This window comes from Lonchura striata, chromosome 1A (genome assembly GCF_050655825.1).
Source record: "Lonchura striata isolate lonStrDom1 chromosome 1A, ASM5065582v1, whole genome shotgun sequence".
Taxonomy (NCBI): Eukaryota; Metazoa; Chordata; class Aves; order Passeriformes; family Estrildidae; genus Lonchura; species Lonchura striata.
Window position 1 is genome coordinate 55,133,969 of NC_140741.1, and position 19,367 is coordinate 55,153,335.

At 37.2% G+C, this 19,367-nt stretch overlaps 1 protein-coding gene across 7 annotated transcripts in view; it reads right to left on the reverse strand.

The window, feature by feature from the left end:
• KITLG (KIT ligand) overlaps positions 1–19,367 on the reverse strand; it is a 56,846-nt gene that overhangs the window by 12,054 nt on the left and 25,425 nt on the right. For 4 of the 7 annotated variants that reach the window (XM_085570197.1, XM_021528018.4, XM_085570200.1 and 1 more), the window contains 5 exons: positions 18,605–18,718; positions 9,576–9,638; positions 4,888–5,067; positions 2,886–3,048; positions 1,923–2,018 (listed from right to left, as the gene is read on the reverse strand). In XM_085570197.1, the coding sequence (XP_085426323.1) occupies positions 1,923–2,018; positions 2,886–3,048; positions 4,888–5,067; positions 9,576–9,638; positions 18,605–18,718 (616 nt within the window). Of the gene's footprint in view, positions 1–1,922; positions 2,019–2,885; positions 3,049–4,887; positions 5,068–9,575; positions 9,639–18,604; positions 18,719–19,253; positions 19,357–19,367 lie in introns of those variants that run through there. The other 3 variants (XM_085570198.1, XM_021528019.4, XM_085570201.1) reach the window with 2 other exon arrangements.

Genomic DNA, 19,367 nt, shown 5'->3' on the forward strand with positions numbered 1-19,367 from the left:
AATGAGTAACTACAGTGTAACCAGTCAGCATCCAAATTAATGTAATTTAATCTGATTATGAGTTCAAACTGTCCCCAGACCCAGCCAGACATGCAGTCCTCATGTCATTTTTACATAAGGCTGTTAATTGAGATCCAATTTTCCAATAAATTGCTTAAGAGAATGATAATCAGTTAAAACACACCTGTACAGCATATGGTAGCCAAGCAATTTACTGCATTATTTTAATTAGGCTTTTTTCCTACTTGATTATCAGTTCCAATTACAAAACAAGATTAAGAATCCTACTTCTGCACTCTCCTCCACAGTACAGACACAGGTGCCACACTCCACTGCACTGCCCAGCACCCCTCTTGTTACTGTACTGAGTCAAACTCCTTTCATCTGAACTGCTTCTGTAATCTGTCTGTCTTTTGGCTTCTTGATCCATTCCCATTGCTTCAGGCTGTGGCTGAAGATTTTTCCTCTAGCAATAGCAGCAAAAATTATCACATGTTCAGACCTGAGATAGAGACAGGTATGAATTCTTTAACCCCTTCCTAGTGCCTCAGAGTTGGCCCTGGGCTCATCAGGTTATTTGCAGACAGCTCTTGACCTCCTGGCAAAGAATCTATGGCAATGAGTCTTCTCTTTTCCAAAGACTCAGGCTGGCAGCCAGGAGTGGAGGGTTTTTTTAATTCCTTCTACTCTGAGGGTTTTGGGCTATGATGACTTAAGACCTACTGTTAATTAGAAAGCAATCAAGAAGGGCTTCAAATCAGATAGCAGCTGTGAGCCAACTGTAAGGTAGTATGAGTGGTGCTAAAAGCCCAGAGGGTGACTAGATTACATTCCAAAGAGAAGGAGCATGAGGAAAAACTCAGGCCTAGTAGCAACTGTGTCACCATCAGAAGCTACCATTGTGCCCACTAAACTGCATGAGGCTGCCCCTCTGCACGTGTTTCCTTAAACACAGGGACTACCAATCACATACACCATCATCACACTTTCAGATAACATAGATGTTTGTGAAGTGAAAAGGGGAAATTGTTAAGAGAGCTAGATATACACATTGTCATCTTGACATGTCTGGGAAATGAGAACAAGGAAACAACAAGGTTAAACTTTGATCACCATTTCAGGAACCTCTGAGGAAAATCCCCTCTTGTTCACGTGGGAAGCTCCAGATAGTGTTCACCTTGTTGTACATGATGTCACTAAAAGTCCCTGAAACTTCACTGTTACCTTTCACCTCAATTCTCTATCCTTTCTGACCTTGTGACAGGTAATGTTGAGGCTCTTACAGCAACCATTCTGGACTCTTATTAAGGGGCTGTCATGTAATACAGTGATCAAGATAGATAAGGAAGATGGACATGAGTATGCCAGAAAGAAGATTACAGCCTGACAAAAAGGTAGTGACTTTGTCACTGACCCCAAGCAAAAGCATGCTGACTGTGGAGGTGGCCCTTCTGCAACTACACAAAACAATCATGGGCTGGTGTAAACCTTGGTTGGGTTGACAGTACTCTCAAAATGCAGTGTATAGGTATCCTTTTTATTCACGTGAGTACCCTCATCCGATTTAGGATAGCTATTCTGCCCACTTAGAGCAATTTCCCTTCCTGAGAGTTAAAATGAGGTGTCTGGCCAAATTTTCTGAGGCCATATGACTAGTGAGACCTCATGACAGCCAAAACAAAGAGACCTGCCCTCTCCAAGTTTTAGATTGCTGTCACATAATTGTAACCTGATAGCAACTCTATATTTTGATTAGATAAGTTCATTGCATTTCAGTACGACAGCTGAGAAACACATGGTACACCATCAGGAACATGTAACTTCCCATTAATTTGCACAATTAATGACATTCTTTTCCTCTGAGCTCTCAAAACCAGCTACCAGAACAAAATGGAGACATATATTCAATCACTTGTACTTACTGTTACTGCTAGTGCTACTGCCAATGCTGTCATTCCTAAGAGAGCTGGCAGCAACAGGAGGAAACAAAAATGTTTTTGTGACAGCGACTCTGGAATCTAAATAGAAAATGAATGTGTCAGAATTATGAAATTTAAAATACAGTTCCCTCTATAGAAGATGATGGGCTACAGGACTACTCTGATGTGGCTATAGGGCTGTTTCAAAAACTGGCTGTAGGACTTTCATAAAGTGGATTAAGCCAAAAAAGGCAGTTTTATTAAGAGGCAGAAGTGTCTACATGCTGAGCTGCTGCTGAATAGCTAATCTGGAAAAACAATTACTGCTTACAAGTTCTTAGGTTATGGCACTGATCTACTTCTAGTTACTATTGATGTAACTGTACAACTGGACACATTGCCCTAATTAAAAGCTAATATCTGTCACTAGAGAGAGTAAAAGGTAACACAAACCCTCCATTTACTGGAAGGATAAGAAAGAGCTGCAGGAGCTTGACCTGAGCTTGTTACAATGTTCAAATGAAATAAAAATTTCTCTGTTCAGGAAAAGTAGGATGAACTTGAAGGTGACTTGAGGCTGCTGTGAATTACAGCTTATCCTAACTTCTCCTTTCATTTGTGCAATCTTGGGCTCTTTTACCACCTTATAAAACTAAATAGAGCATTAAGAGAAGATAGGAAGAACAATGTGAAAAAGACATTTCAGGATATATTTTGGATGAATAGAAACAGAGCAGCATAATGCGAGGTTATTGTGATTATACTGAGAAATTATGTATCTAGGAGTGATGGCACTAGAACTTGACTTTGAACAGAAACAAAACCTTCAGTGTCAGTAGTTACTTTATTTGCAGTAAAAAGGTGACATGGAGACCTGGTTTCAGATCTTTACATCTCTGAAATCTAAGGAAAATCACACATTTATTTCTGCCTAGATTCTGCTCCCCAAAAGAAGACCCTTCTTACCATTCTCCAGAGTTCCTACTGTTGAAGGCAGGATGCAGTCATTCTTATCCAATCTGTCTGCAGACTCTTTGTAGACCTCAATGGTACTATTAAAGTGCCTAAAAAAATCCTCAGGAATGAAGTGACCCTCTTCATAGAGGTGACCATTTTCTTTCACAAAATCCTAGAGTAAAATATAGACTTCAGCTTGAAAAAAGGTCAAGGGAGATGCTCATTTCAACACCTCAACAAATAATAAAAATCCCCAAAGATGATACAAAATAATTTATATTTTTAACCTGCAGACAACTAGATTAGCTGTATACAATCTTCATAAAACAAAGAAATCTTCTGATCTGAGGATTTCAAATTAGCTTTGCAAATAGAAATGAATTATTAATACAGTGTTGCAAAATTGTTAAGGAATGAAAGACAGTCTCCCATCCTATACTGAAAACCAAGAGACTTTTTAAAATTCCCCTCATTGAAAAACCCCCCTTGGTTTCACATTACTTTGCAAAGTTTTGCATGAGTCTTTTAATCTGAACACAAAAACATGACGATCATTGGATCATTGGGGAGCAGAATACAATAGCTGGGGTACACCACTGTTCAGAAACAGGCTGAGATCCCTGATCACACACCTAAAAATAAGAGCAACTATAAACAAGGAAACCCAGTCACTCTGAGGTCTAACAGACAAGTTTGTTATGCCAGACTAAACACGATTGAGTTCTCTGGTGATGATTGACAGTTTTTTCCTTCTTTTTTTTTTTTTATGTCAGCAAGTCAAGTTTGGCCTGGGGTTACTCTGTACTCTTAAGAAGGAGGACAGTGGTAAGAACATGGTCTAAGTATGTCCTAAGGAAAACCTCCTGGTTTTGGCTCCAAAGTTATTTTATGTTTGATGCTGAAAGTACTAGACTTAAGATCATTATTGTCTAAGAAAATCAATAGCTAGCTGTTTTGCTGAATTACAGGATATTTACTTTTCCTTTCTACAAAATGAAATTCTTCTTCCCCAACCACATCCCAGCTGAGTGCTTTGAATCATCGGACAAAAATAGAAAAGAAAAAAAAAAATATACACTGATGAAGATTGGAGATAATTCAGTTTGAAATGGAAAAGTAGGGAATATCTAAATACTTACAGCAATGCAATGCAAATACATGTCAAGCTTACAAGGTTATTCCACTCTAAAGGCACCTAAGTGTTTTTCTTATTTGATTCATTCTGGGTGTTGAAAAGTGCAATTACAAAAACTAAGGACTTAGCTGATAAAAATAACTGGATATGGAAGATAAAATACTTGCTCTAAAGGACATTATGGATTTTACCCATTTTATTCAGTGGGACAAAACCTTCAACTACAGAACTTATTTTTAATTACTGATAGTCTGTTCAGATCTGGATAACAGACTAGAAATTAATTTCTTCCCCTCTCCCCTGCCTGCACAGACAATCAGACATCTCTTGAGCAAGAATCTTTCCAGCTGCTGTCAAAATCCAGAAACACATAGAAATGGAGCAATATCCTCTGGTCTTTGCTGTGCCTTTGTATAAAAATGTTAATTAAACCATGGAGAAGCTCTCAGAGCTTTGCACACTGTGATATATACTAAGAGTATATTAATAACTTTAACCAAATAATCTTTAAATTTACATTAAGATCATTAGCAAAATATATAATTTAACCTGGATACACAAGGAAAATTTCTACTAGCTTCAAAAATATTAGAATGGATTATTTATCTTGACTTTAAATAACTGCATCCAGGTCATTGTGTATACTGTAATTCCTTCTAAGCCATTTTTCTTTGAAACAGGAGATAAAAATTAACCAATGTTAGCACAGTGCACTCAGTGCATTTCTAAACAAAGTAGGATTTCAGATGCACAGGAATAGAAATGAAAACAAATCTAATAAAGCCTTGGAAATTCCTAAACTATTACTGAATATTGTGCAACAGAAAGTAAAAAATAAGTATCCAGTACAAAAGCTGAAACTCTGTATAAAATTACCTTGTTTTTATCAAAAGCAAGGCATGCCATAAGATCATTAATTATCCTTGTGAGATTATTGATGATTGAATAGTTGCTTAAAACATCTGACATATCTGGAATATCTGAAAATTTCTGGAGAAGATTATGTAGACTCCTTGAAAATTCAGGCACCATCAAATGCAACCAACAGTGACTAGGCTGTCAGGGGATAAAAACAGAAATAGATACAAATTAAATATCAGACATTTGTAAAGACTGCTTAAACATCTTAATGTGCAAAAGTAAATTAGACTGTTCTTTCCAATTTAAACTATCTGAAAAGTATAAATTACAATTCTTCTTTAATGTGACCAATTTTCTCTTCAGTCCTTTTGGTAATATTTATATTCTCACTGATACTGACATATCTATGGTTGTCTGTTAAATGCCATCCCTTCTTTAAATTCCCAGTGAATGCCAAGTTTCATTGTGTTGAGCATTTGAGCCTTGGAACATGTTACTATGAACCTTAGTCCATGCTTTCATTAACCTATTTGTTTTCTTTTCAATTCCTACAGCCTTAACAATTGTTTAAATATCAGTTTTCATTTATTGTTGTTACCTTACATGACTCAGTTAACCCCAAAGATCCTTGATTTAAATTTCTTTTCAGGAAGGTTTACATAAAAATTTTGCATTAAATCCCTGTGTGCTTTTTTCCACCTTTAAACTAGTTAACTGAGTTAATTTTTTCCCTTCAGCTTTTTGACTAAATGCCATTACTGGGAACAGTTTCTAGATCTAAAAGCCTTTCTTCTTCCTGAGTCTTTGATAACAAAAGTGTTCTACACAGCCTGTCACTGTATACACTAACACCTATGCAATTAGTTTGCAGACAAAGTTTGTACAGCTGTTCACATGACTGAAACCTGGTAATTCTTCTTGCTGTCTTAGAGGAAGTCATTAACTTCTTTTGCTTAGATATATATAACATATATAACAGTAGTCAAATAGAGAAAAAAATCACCCAGCCCAGGAAAATTCCTAACATGGTATGATCAGCAAAAATAACAGGTAATGCACTAGTCAGAACTGCAATTTGTACCTCTAAATACCTTCCCTATAGCAGCCAAAATTTAAATTGCAAATGTTATGAGAATTTATTCCATATATTTCATTATTTTTCCAATATTGAAAAAGTCTCATTAAAGCCTTCCAGATACAAAGATCTTGACCCAACAAACCCTAAGTACTCTCAGTATCACTAAGCCAGTTTCCAATTTCTGCCCAGTGGATAGGCAGCACCCACTGAATCCACCTTCTGCAACACACAGCAAATGTTTGGCAATGTACACACTTCTAGGCTTAATCTCATTTATTCAATTTCTTCAATAAACATACATACAGATTCTTTAAAAAAAAATAAATCCACAGGTGTTGTTCTGCTTTGATGTGTAAATGTTTCTGACAAGAAAAAATACACTTCACATTTCTGAAGACTAATCAGACTATTAGGCTTCCAGGCTTAGAGAACCAAAGGTAAATACATTGCTCAGCTCCACCTGAATTTCCACTTCTGTGTACAACTCTCTCACACAATGATAACCTGTGGCAAGTCAGTGACACAACCTTTTGCAATTATCTCAACAATGACTTGAAAAAGAAAGAAACAGAAAGTAAAATGGATAGCATTTGTCTTGAGTCTGCCTTTCCTTTTTCCTTCGAGGACAATAAGGTGAAGGGGGAGGGCAGAAGCAAATAAATCAGAGAAAGCTTGTTGAAACATATTCTGTTCAAGCAGCGTATGTTGTGCCATGTCCCACCGCCCCCACAAGACAGGCAATCCATTTTCTTTCCTATGCTCTGGAGTAGGAACACTGATACAGAACTAACTACTGTGCTTCCCTGAACTAGAAACCTCAAAAACCTTTTCCTTTGAGGTTTTGTGGGTGAGCATTCTCCTCTGGCAGGGACTAGCATAAGCTTGCTGCTTCTCCTAGTGAGCATTTGGCAATTCCAGCAGGGAGTCTATTTTGTTGCTCCTGTGGTTTAGCATGCGTGTAGGAGTCTCCTCTGACTGAACTGTTCTGACCTACAAAGCTGTATTTCACAAAAGCTCTAAGTTCTCTTTTCAGTAATGTCAAGCTGTGCAATCATTTGCTATGTCAATACCTACCAAACACAGGGATAAAACTGCTCTAATTGAAAAATATGACATTATTTGCAAAGAGAAATGGGAGGCTCAACTCTGATATTTTGTGTAAACTTTGACCAAGATTTACATTCTAGGGCAATTGCAAATGTGATTTCCCTTGTACCTCTAGGTAGCTCTCATTTGGCTTTTACTTTCTACATCTATGTAAAAGTTTGAATGTTATCTCTTCTTCTGAATTCAGCCCTTTGCTGTCATCTCTGCCTTTTAACCTTCAGGTTCGACTACACAGTTTACTCCATAAGACTACTTTTAAAGCCACTCAGTTGCCTTGAGCTAGTGCATAATGCAACAGCCCTTCTGTTTAATGGATGGGTCAGTCTGTTCCTGTTACATGCACTACACTGGCTTCCCATCTGCTTTGCGTTCACTCTGCCTTCCTACCTTTAGTCATCTACATTTGGGACTCGCTGCCTTGGGTACACTTCCTGCTTTATGCACGCACTGAATATTGAAATCTATTGAAAAAGTAGCAGAACACCATTTCAATCCCTTCAGAGTTGAGCAAGGGCATTTACCTTAGCCAAAGCCATGGGTTTCCCAGCTTGCATGGACCACAGCAAAGCCTACTTACTCAGCCAGTCTTGCTGTTGTATGCATAACACAAGCTGAAATTCCCAGAGAAGAATTTGGCAAAGTGGGATCTGAATACTGCTGGATACTTTGTTCTGTGAAGGCATGTGGCTGAGAACTGCACCTGCCATTACCATGACTGAAAGTGGTGTGCAAAGGAAACATGGAAGTCTCAGCTCAACTTCTCTTCTTCCTTTTTATTTCTTGGGCTGCTTATTGTAAATGTAAACTGGTCTAAATTTCTGAATATGATGCATCAAAATGACATAGCACTGAAAAGAATGGAAAAGCATCTGCATACTGGCAGTCAAACCTGAACCATGGAGAGATGCAAGAGTGAGAACAACCAGTATTCATTGCTCAAGCAGGTTCCCTGGCCTTCTTCATCTGCCAGCAGCCCCAGGAGTGCAGTGTAGGGAACAGCCTCAATCCAACCCAACAGTGAATAGGCTGGAAGCTGGGGAAACAGCACTCAGGCTACAGCTGTCCTCCACAAATGTGAATATCATCACATCAGACACCAAGATCAGTGAATTTCAAAAAGCACAGTAGTCAGGGGATGGTGGCAGCCAGTCTGGCTTACATTTTCTCTAAGTATTGGATATTCTAAGAAATGGAAAATTTTCCATTCGTTGTATGGATCTAGTACCTGACTTCCATGGCATTTATTCTGCAGAGTTTTCCTGTCTAAAGAACCAACTTTAAACTGGATTTTCCAAAGTACTCTAAGTTTTAGTGAATGCCTGGAGTTTCCAGCAAAAGTTTCCAGCAAAACTCTTAAAAACACTTCTACATCTGACATAACCCTTCATAACGTCCTAACTCAGGGCCCTTCACTATCCTGCAGCCTCCTTTTCCTCCTCTCACCTTCTTGTTATTCAGGACTGAATGTTGCTTCTGGCATCATTTTCCAATATCAGTGGGGAATGTTGCTATATTTGCCACATTGTTGTAGGGGAGGATGTATTCTCATAGTGTATCACATACAAATTGGATTTTTACAGTGAAAACTGTACAGACACAAAAACAGCTTCTCACATCTAGCAGATAATTTTCAGGTACTGATGTATGTGTACGATGAATAATTCTTAAGACAGGCACAGTGTTGTTCAGTTAACTTGACAAAATCATAATTTTCTTACATTTTTCCTTGCCTTAAAACAATATAGACTTCAGCATAATTTGTACTTTTACCTTGTTTCCTTTTCTTCTTTTTAGTGCAATGTATGCAACAACTAAGTTTTCAATACATAATTTCAAATAGGTTTTTTTGTTAAATTGAGGAAAATAAAAAAATATTTAGTAGATTGAGCAACAAAGTAATATGGTTTTCAAATGAAAATGTTATAAAATTTTAAGATGCATAGATAAGGCTGATTTGAAACTATCACTATGTATTAAATATGGGATTATATAGAAAGAATAACACAAAGTACATTTGAAATCCTACTGGTTTGTTTAGTTCCTGATGCCACCATTTGTTGAACTTGGGGTTCTCTTTACTGGCTACTTAGTATTTATTGTGCTCTAATGGCATTTCCACTGGTTGAAACAAGAAGAATTTCTATAGTATGTTCCAAAGTACAATTACAGAGAACCTATTTCTTTAAGAAAGCAATACTTTTCAATTGCCACAATGAAATAATATTGATGAAATAATAACACAATGAAAATTTGACTTATCACCAAAAAAAAAAAAAAGTTTAAAAATTTAATATGAAGAAATACTTTTTTAGAATTCCTGTAATTTAAAAAGTTTTAAGGGACTGCAGGAATTTCTCTACATTTCTTTTAAATAAATACTTGGAAACCATATGAAAAGTGAAATAAACATTATTTAACTGTAATTTGCTAAGACATAGGACTAGGTACAAAATGTTACAGCCATCACTGGTTCCAGTGGGCTATTTCATTTGGAATAACTTGAAGTAGTTGTACATACCAGACTATCCATCTTCGGGACATATTTAAGGGTTATCATATAATCATTTGGGAGATTTCCAACCTACAATAAACAGATAATAAAAAATGTTATTACTTATTACACAAAGTAAGACTTCATTTCCATAAGTGCATTCAACAAAATCTACCAAATATTCAACACAAATTTTCAGTAATTTACCAGGTGCAGGCAAAAATAGTTACTTACATACTCACTTTCCTGTGGAACTGCTATTGACACTTATTTACTCACAAGTGAACCAACCATCTTTTCACAGCTCTGCAATATGCCCAGATCTGATCTGATCTGATCATGGTCAGAGCTACTGCTTCCCAGCAGAATTAAACTCAACGATGGGTTGAGAAGAAGTGATTTGACCTTTTCCATTACTGCAGAAACTCCACTGCTCTTCCATCTTTTAATGCCTTGAAGTGTTTATATTACAACTTCTACTGTAGACAGTAGAGGACCAAGAAGTATCTAGCCCTTTTTCCTTCAAATAATGTCCAACTTCAACAAGCACCTGAACCTAAATACTTGCCTTGTGCTTAGTTATGTAACAGGTTGTAAAAACACTTCAGCACAACTTTGACTTTGGAGTTGTGCTTCTTACTAGTGATGAGCAATATCATTATATCATAGCAATATGCTGGGGGAAAGGAGAGTTTCCACACATGTAAGCTGCAGCTTTGCAGATGGAGGTAAGCATGAAATGCTGCAGCAAAGACAAGGAGAGGAAGAAGGGTTCTTGCTGAATTATCCTATACAATCGGCCACAGATGGGTTCCAACACTACTGTGAGACATGGTTGAACATCTGGAGAATGTGCTGGCTTGGGAGATGAACAGTCCAACAGTCACTGGACTGCCACAAGTCCACAATCTTTTGAAATATGTTTTCAAAAATGTCATAATATGATGCTTAATGATACAATAAACCTATCTTCTATCAATGAAAGTGTCAATTGATATTTCCCATCCTAGTTTAAAATCCACATGGTCAACACCAATATGCACAGATTTAGCTCCTTTGGTGCAAAAGCATTTCTACTTCAGGTTAAAGATCATTCTGTTATGGCTGCTTTTGATTCTGCTGCTATAGCAACCAGCACAGGGATTTCTTTTCTTCCTGAGCAGTTTTTAGGTAAAACATAATGTTTTCTTTCTTAATTAAAAGTTTGTTTCAATTAAAATTAAACCAGTTATTTCAAAAGATTATGGTTCTAAAAATTATCAAGGGCAATGCTTCTACACAGCCAAACACAAGTGAATTCCAAACATTTTTTAATTTATGTGGGCTAAGCTACAATTTTTCAGCTCAATGACATCTATCTTTCTCCTACAGCTTTAGAACAGTTACTGTATAAATCCTTAAGAATTCCCTTGCATAAATCAGCTTTGTTTCTTCTTTTATTTTTATACCTACACATCCCCAAAGCAGAACCACTGCTAAAATTCTCTGTATTAATTTTTATTCACCTGGCATTTTGGGGAGTTGATTCAAGATACTATAAATACTGAAAAATATTTCAATATATTTGTTCTTCCTTTAGAGCATCAGATTTATTCTAAATCCTCATCCAAAATTTTTGTCTATTACTGATTTCTTTAAAACATCACAGCATACTAATAGGTATTTAATTTTTTTTCTAGCTTCCTTTGCATGCCTAGAGAGGTAGGATTTGCAGCACTTTAAACAGTACAGATAGTGAAGATGCTACTCTATGTGCAAAGTTTCCTATATTCACTCTAGAGGGATTCCACACTTAGCAATTCCAGCAAAACCACTGCTCTTTAAGAAAGGTCACTGGAAGATTAAATTTGTTCCATATCAATGAACACTACAAGAATTTATATGCATTATGTATACAATCTACTTTCCTGGCATCAGAGCCTTTCAAGCACTTTTCACGCACAGTTAAAAAAATTTAAGTGCCCAAGAGCTCTTACACCTTCTCAATCAGAGCTGGAGCAAACAGCTCAGCCTCAGATATTTCTCTCCTTGACAGACTGTGAATCAGATAAGATATTTTTGAATTTACTACTAAAAATGAAGATCACTGGGAGGAGGGTGTCAAAGATAAAATACATGCACTGCCTCAAGACAAAACTTGTTAAAGTTTTGTTGACTGAAGTCCACATGTCAGATGCTGTGCTGGTAAATGATGGATCTCAGTCAAAGCGAGGGAGTTACATTTGTGTTGTGCTTGGACTTCCCAATGCACGCACAGAAAATAGGGTAAAGCCCCTGATGTAAAGTGAAAGATAAGTCTATATTGGGTCTGCATTTTGTACTCCTTTGCTTTGCTGAAATGTATCTTGAAATTTTGTTGAACACTAACCACCAAGACTCTGATGCAAACCCAACCACTGGAATGAATGAATGGACTCTGCACGCCCACTCGGTGCAGGGTGCCTGACTGCTGTGGCTTACAATAAGGAGCAGATGACAAGGTGGCTCTGACCTGCCTGAGCAAAGGTGTTTGGAAAAGAACAGTCCCTTGAAACCACCTGAGACCTGGAATGGCTTTTTTATTAGTTCCTCTGCTCAACTCCATGAGTACAATGACATATCTGGGGAACCACAAAACACCTGCCTGCACAACTTACCTTGGTTTAGACAGAAGTAACAATTTTGATTATTATAGAGAATGTCAACTGATAATCTTGCAAAGGAACATATAGAACCAAAAGCATTGAATTGCTATTAAAATGTCACAAAATTTTTCTCTGATTTAGTGGCCACGTGTGATTGTAGATATCCTAAGATTGAGAAAAGTTGAAGAGTAGGGAATCTAGACTAACGTTTTTAAATCCACATGAAACCAACAGAAAGTGCTGCATTCCCAGTTGTAACAACATCTCAAACTGGGGAATGTAAGATTACTTTTGTCATACAGAGGTCTGAATATTTAATACAGCACTGTTAACACTGCATAACCCAAACATGTTTAAAAAAAATGCTCACGCTCACACAGATGTGGAGATCAAAACAGGGTATAAAGCGATTTGGGTTCCACAAACCACTCTTTCATTGCAACAGCAGACATGAAAGATGACCTATCTGCAGTCACATCCTTTGAAATGAGGGCTACTGTTCTTGAAAATTCCTTTTATTGTGATTGTTATGAAAATTATAAGGGGACAAGCACATATATATATTTTTTATACACATATAAAAGATAAAGTATTTTAATAAAGTAAAATTACTATTTTCCATTGTCAGTGTTTTCTTTTTTACTCTGAAGCATATGATGGGAAAAAACATACTTTCCTTTTGGATGTAATAGCTACCTTGAATTTCTCTATTTATTTCCCTTTTCCTGTTCTTTTCATAGAATAATAGAATGGTTGGAGCTGGAAGGGCGCTTACAGACCATCTGGTTCCAACTCCCTACCATGGACAGGGACATGTTCCACTACACCAGGTTGCTCAGAGCCCCATTCAACTTGGTCCTGACACTTTTCCAGGGAAGGGCCACCCATCACTTCTCTGGGCAACCTGCTCCAGTGTCTCACCACCCTCACAGTAAGAATTTCTTGCTTATATCTAATCTAATTTTTTCCTCTTTCAGCTATTTCCTGTTGTCCTAGCACTACATGCCCTTGTCAAAAGTCCCTCTCTAGCTCTTTCTCACTGCTTCCCTGGGTTTTTGTTTCCTGCAGGAGCTTCCACTGTCTGTCCTTCATCTCTGCAATCCACTCTATCTTATCTGCTAATGAAGCAGTTAATATAATTTTCATCATTTGGCTTAAGACAACATGCTAATGATTTCCATTCACACTTTTTACAGTCATAGTGGCAGATTATTTGCAGCATAACAACTCTGGATCATTTTTTACAACCCCTTCACTCAGGAGAGTTAAATCCATTTAAAAATAAAAATAAAATGTGGCAGAGAGTGTAAAGTACATATTTACAGCAAAGATGTAATGTGAAAGGAAAGTATTTCACAGCATGTCTCAAGCAAGGAACTGGTCAGTAAATCCTGACTATTGTTTGGGCTTCCAATATGCAAAATAAGAAAATTGCTTTAGAGAAGTAGTTCATGGGAAAAGAGGTATTTTACATTTTGTTAATGTCAAAACAAAAGTATGTAGGTATATTCTGTACATACTGCGCAGCCCAGTGAAAATTCTATTTATATTTAGGTTTTGATGTTCATATTTAACAAAGATATATACAACTGATTCCTAATTCTTATGCAAAATCAAATGCACAATTACAGAGATGCAGCTTTCTGCTGACTTACTGTGCTGAAAAGAACAATGGGGACAGACTTTATTGACAGGTGCTGCAATTACAGTTTCATAATATGGAACATTTACTCATCAAGTAATGTGCTTCCCTCCAGACATCTTCATTACAAAAGAAGCAGGAGATCATGTGATGAGTAGTGCAAAATGAATACTCTCTAAATACTTTCATACTCTATAGGTGTGAAATTATGCTCTTTTAAACTTCCCACTATTAAAAAACAAAAATTATTGTTCAATTGTTCTTTGCTTCTTAAGATCATTTTACTTAGGATATAGTCTTCATATGACAAAATTATATTACCTAGATGTGAATAAATTTAATCTTACAGAATATAGAAGTAATTTTTTATGAAGAGATGCCAGTCTGGTTTGGTCTTACATTGATTAATGCTCAGAAACCTTATAGTTATTGAATTTCTTTCTCTCCAATTCTTTCTTCTCATGTGAGTCTAGCATGGTGCTAGTGAAATCCAGATTAAGACCACTGAAAACAAGTTGCACCACACACCTGGCCTCAATTTATTACTCAAAACAAAGTTGGTTAGGCAAATGACCCACATTTTCAGGCACTGCACAACACGTCTTACTTAATCTCCAATAGCTTAGGCTCAGCAGACATCTAACGTCTATATTCACTGAGGGTCTTAACTGAGGAATGTTCTCATATCCCTATAGTACAATAAAGTTGAGCAGAACACAGCCACAGTCATGCTCAGGAGTTTTCTACAAGTGATGTAGAGGGTTTACAGTTCTTGGAGCAAGGCCAGTACCAAATAAACAAAGACTAGGTAGGGAATTGTGGCACCATTAAGCAAGCTGCAGGTGTATTGCAGAAGTGTGTCTGTGGTGGGGAAAACATACTGGACAAAAAGCCAAAAGCAGGATATGGATTCATAGTGCAAAGAATTTTAGCATGAGATAGGAAGAGGATAGGAATCTGCCTGTAGTTTATCAAGGAGCATTTTTCCTGCGACCACAAACAGTGTAACAGATACCATGGAAATAATGAGCAGAAGCTGAGGGCAAACTCAGCATGTGTTATGACAACACAGGCAGTGTTAACAGTACCTTTGATGATAAACCCAAAAAGCTTGCCATTGATAGTGGGGAAAAAAGGAGGAACAGCTTGAAGGAAATAAGTAGAAGATAAGGAGTCAGAGAAACATGTGAACAGACAGAAGAGCAAAATTACAGAAACTGAAGCTAGAAAAAGATTTTTCATAGACTGGATTTTTATCCACCAAGAATTTGGAAAAAAAATGTACTTGTTTGTCCAGAGAACTACAAAAATTTTTTTCTCCTATTATGACAAGGAAAACAATGAAAGTTTTAAAAGTGAACTTTGAAGGGTCTGTGAAGCATCATGAGCCAAATCAGACACCTTTGTTGAAGACCTGAGTGGCTGGGGAGAGATGGTGATGCGACTTTACAGTGAGGAGAAATGGCTCAGGACAGACTAACATTTTGGGGAGATTAAAGAGAAGAATCCTCCTCTGCCTCTGAGGACGATTCATGCCAAACTGAATCTAGGCTCTAGACTAGTTATGTTTGATAATTTGTGATGAGACAGGAGGAAGAGAAGGAATATCCTTAAGTGATGGGATTTGTGCACTACCACTGAACAGATAGTTTATTGCACACAGAGACAGGGCAACACTCATGAATGTGGACAAAAAGGGTTAAAGAACATGACAGTCTGGCTAAAAATACAGCATTTAGAACAACTACACACAGTATCCAAATGTGACAGAGTTTGTGGATAACATCATAATAACTATGAGCAATAACTGTACACATAACACTTCTGTGAAATCCTCTAGGCTACAATTTGTTCTCAGTGTGAAAGGGAAGGACTTTTATTACAGGCCCTATGTTCTACAGGCACAGATTCTTTGGATGAGCGAAGAAATAAAACTTTTACTTAAAGACCTACAGAATCTCTATAAAAAGTTGTCTACCTGGATTTCAGTAAAGCCCTTGATATTGTCTCCCACAGCATATTCCTGGAGAAGCTGGCAGCTCAAACTTTGGACAAGTATACCTTTTACTAGGTGAAAACTGTCTGGATGGCCAGGCCCAGAGACTGATAGTGAATGGCACCAGAACCAGGTGCTGATTTGTGTTCCCCAGGGCTCATTATTGGGGTCAGCCAGTCACAGTTTATTTATTATCTTTATTGATGATCTGGACAAGGCGACCAAGAACAGTCTCAGTCATTAAGTTGGATGGCAGAGTTGAACTCTCTGCAGAAGAGAAGAAGGCTCTGCAGGGGGAGCTGGACAGGCTCCATCAGTTGACTGGGACCAGCTGTCTGAGGTTCAATAAAGCAAAACGCCAGGTCCTGCACTTGCCACAACCATTCTACCCTGGGCTACAGGCTAGGGGAGCAGTGGTTGCCTGGAAGAAAAGCACCTGGGGGTGCTGTTTGAGAGCTGGCTGAACATGATCCAACATGTGCCCTGGTGGCCAAGAAGGCCATTGGTATCCTGGCCTGTATCAGCAATACTTGGCCAGCAGGACCAGGCTGGCAAGTGATTGTCTCCCTGTACTTGGCACTTGTGAGGCCACAGCTCAAGTCCTTTGTCCAGTTCTGGGCCCCTCACTTCACAAGGAAAAAGAGAGAAGGGCAACAAAGCTGGGGAGGGGTCTAGAGAGTGAGTCATATGAGGAGTGGCTGAGGGATTGGGTTGAATTTTGAAGATACACATCATCAGAATATCACTCCTTAACTCAATGAGTATATTGTGTTTCAAAAAGCAGAAATGGCACAAAATTTTTACTTCTATTTGCAAGAGTTATAGGGTCTCATGAACCATATTTTTAAGTAATATCTTGTTGGAGTCCTTTTTATATGTACTAAGGATATAGTTCATAGTGCATAAAAAATCTGCTCTTGCTACAAAGTAGCGTGATCAGTCAGTATTCTCTGTAGGCTTCTCCCTTCTCATATTCACACTGTCGGCTAACAAAGTTTTGTTTTAAAATACTTTAAACCTTATTTTGTATTTTTTAAATTTTGTTCTTAATGTATAGTTGCCATGTTGTAGAATTCCAAAAGAGAATGATCAACATGCAATTTAGTCACTTTAATTGAAACAAAGAGATTTTATATTAAGTTGATGGTACGAAACTTATTTTCACCTTATCCTTTTAATTCTCAAGTGACTTTATTGAAATTATTTCTGCAAATATTAACATAGACAAAACAGGGAGACAGACTTTCCTCAGCACATTCTCAGAACAACTCATGCAACTCAAAACAGAGAGAATCTATGTGTCTGGGGCTTTGTACTTTCTGCACCTCTCTGTTATTTCTCCAACCCAAAATATCTTTGAACTTGCTTGGAAACTTGACCTCAATTTTGCATTTGTAGGGTGATCTGAAAGATATGGGTCTAAGTCAGGAGAATGACCACACAGCATCCTTGTGGAGGAGTATCCAAAGAAGCTCAGCCCAACCCCACTCAAGCTTGGCAGTAGCAAAAGAACAGTGTAACCTGGACAGTGTGATTATTCAAGCTGCTTGCACATTTTTTGTAATCTGTACTTATATGATTTTTAAGTTTATTAATTTAAGTTTAAATTTTACTAAAGGGAAAGATAAAGAATTTGTTCTCAGGACACAAAATTGACAAAGAAGTTATTGCTATCCCTTCACTACACAATTTCACCAGCCCTCACAGGAATTCTGTTGTTCTTGCATGCTTTCAACAAGTTTACATCAAAGCTTAATACTCTTCCAAGAGATGAAATATTACCTGTAATGAATATGACAATACTTCAAAATTCTGCCTAAAGGGACTAATTTAGCACTAAACATTTAAATAGGACTGTAGAGCACCCCTAGAGATTTACACTATGTGTCAATGTATATAAAAAGGACCAAAGAAAACAAGAACACTGCACAGGCAGCAAATGCTAGGGGTTTTAATATAAGTGCTTGACAGTAATAACACTGATGTTGCAACTTTTTTCCCACAGTGAAGCCACAATTTTCAGCCAGATGCAATATGCAGATGATTATATGCTTGCTAATATATTACTTCTTAGAAATTTCGGTGTCATATCCTGCACTACTGTAAAATAGCATAATTATTAACTTCAGTGGACCTAACACCAATTGACTTCACAAGCAGATGCTGTTTTTCAGCTTAATTCAGTGGCAAATTAAGTAAGAGTTAAAATTTCCTTAAATTAATTTTTACATGAAGCTGTGAGTTCTTCAGACTTAAACTTCTGGGTACAGCAAGCAGAGAAATATATAATGCATGTAACCTACTCACACCCAAAGACTGCAAAACCTGTTCAATTGCTATTGCTTTAATTGCTACAACGATATCTGATACCACACTATTTTTATATGTGGCAATTGTCTTTCATATATCTGAGGTAAAGTCTTCTGCTTCAATTCAGCACTGTTTGCTGCCAGTCTGCTCCATGCAAGTCAGTAACACAAAGACAATAATCTTTCATGTGCATAGGGAACAATCTGCTCTGAAATAATGTTTCAGGAAATAAAGATTTTTGGCCATTTTTACTGAAGTTTGGAGTCAGGAAACTACATATGTACATACACTCTGTTTTGGTCAAGATAATCTCTTCAATTAACACTGGAACTACTTTCACGGCAAAAAAAGATTTTGTTCAAATGACAAGTGTTAATGGATTTTCTTTTAATATTCCCCTAGTTCCAATACAGATTTACTAACTTTGCTTAGACACTGACTAATTTTTTAACATACAGAATAATGTAAAATAAAAGGTACTTACCAATTTTGCAATGTCATTCACATCATCTGTGACTGGATTCCCGCAGGAACTTTGGGCTTTGACAAGAGGATTAAGTAGGAGGAGTTGAAGACAAAAGCAAGTGATAATCCAAGTCTGTTTAGTAAAAAATAAAACAAGAAACAAGAAACCCCAAGTAAACAATCACCAAATATGAAGTAACAAGAGATTGTAGTAATGCTTTTTATATGTGCAGTCTAGAGGTAATAATACTCTTTATCCTTCTTGAAGGCATACTTGTACCATTACAGTATCATCTTCATGGCAGGAACCCACCAAAATGCACTTAATTGATCTTTTCTGGAACCAAATATCTTTAGAGTGTTAATGGAAAAACTAGTGTGAAGCCATTAGGTTACTTGCACAGGATCATGCTTAGCTGGGTTTTTGCAAAGTTTAAAGATATTAAAGAAGAGAAAGATACAAACCTTGCAATAGTCTTTATCATTACAATACAATTGATTACATACTTGTCATTCACTTGATAGATCTGTGGCTCTAATGTGATAAATGATAAGGAACAAAATTATACCAGACTACATCAAGACAAAAGGAGAAAGTTCATAATCACAGCCATTTGAATACTTAAACTGCAAGCAAACCCACAACTGGTCTCTGCCCAAATACTGACATCTCAAGCAGCAGTACATCTTCTCCAAGTGACATGCTCTAGCCTCTCAGAAGTGCCAGCTTGGCTTTGGCACTACATTCCCCTCCTAAATCCTGTTGGAAACAGCAGTGAAAT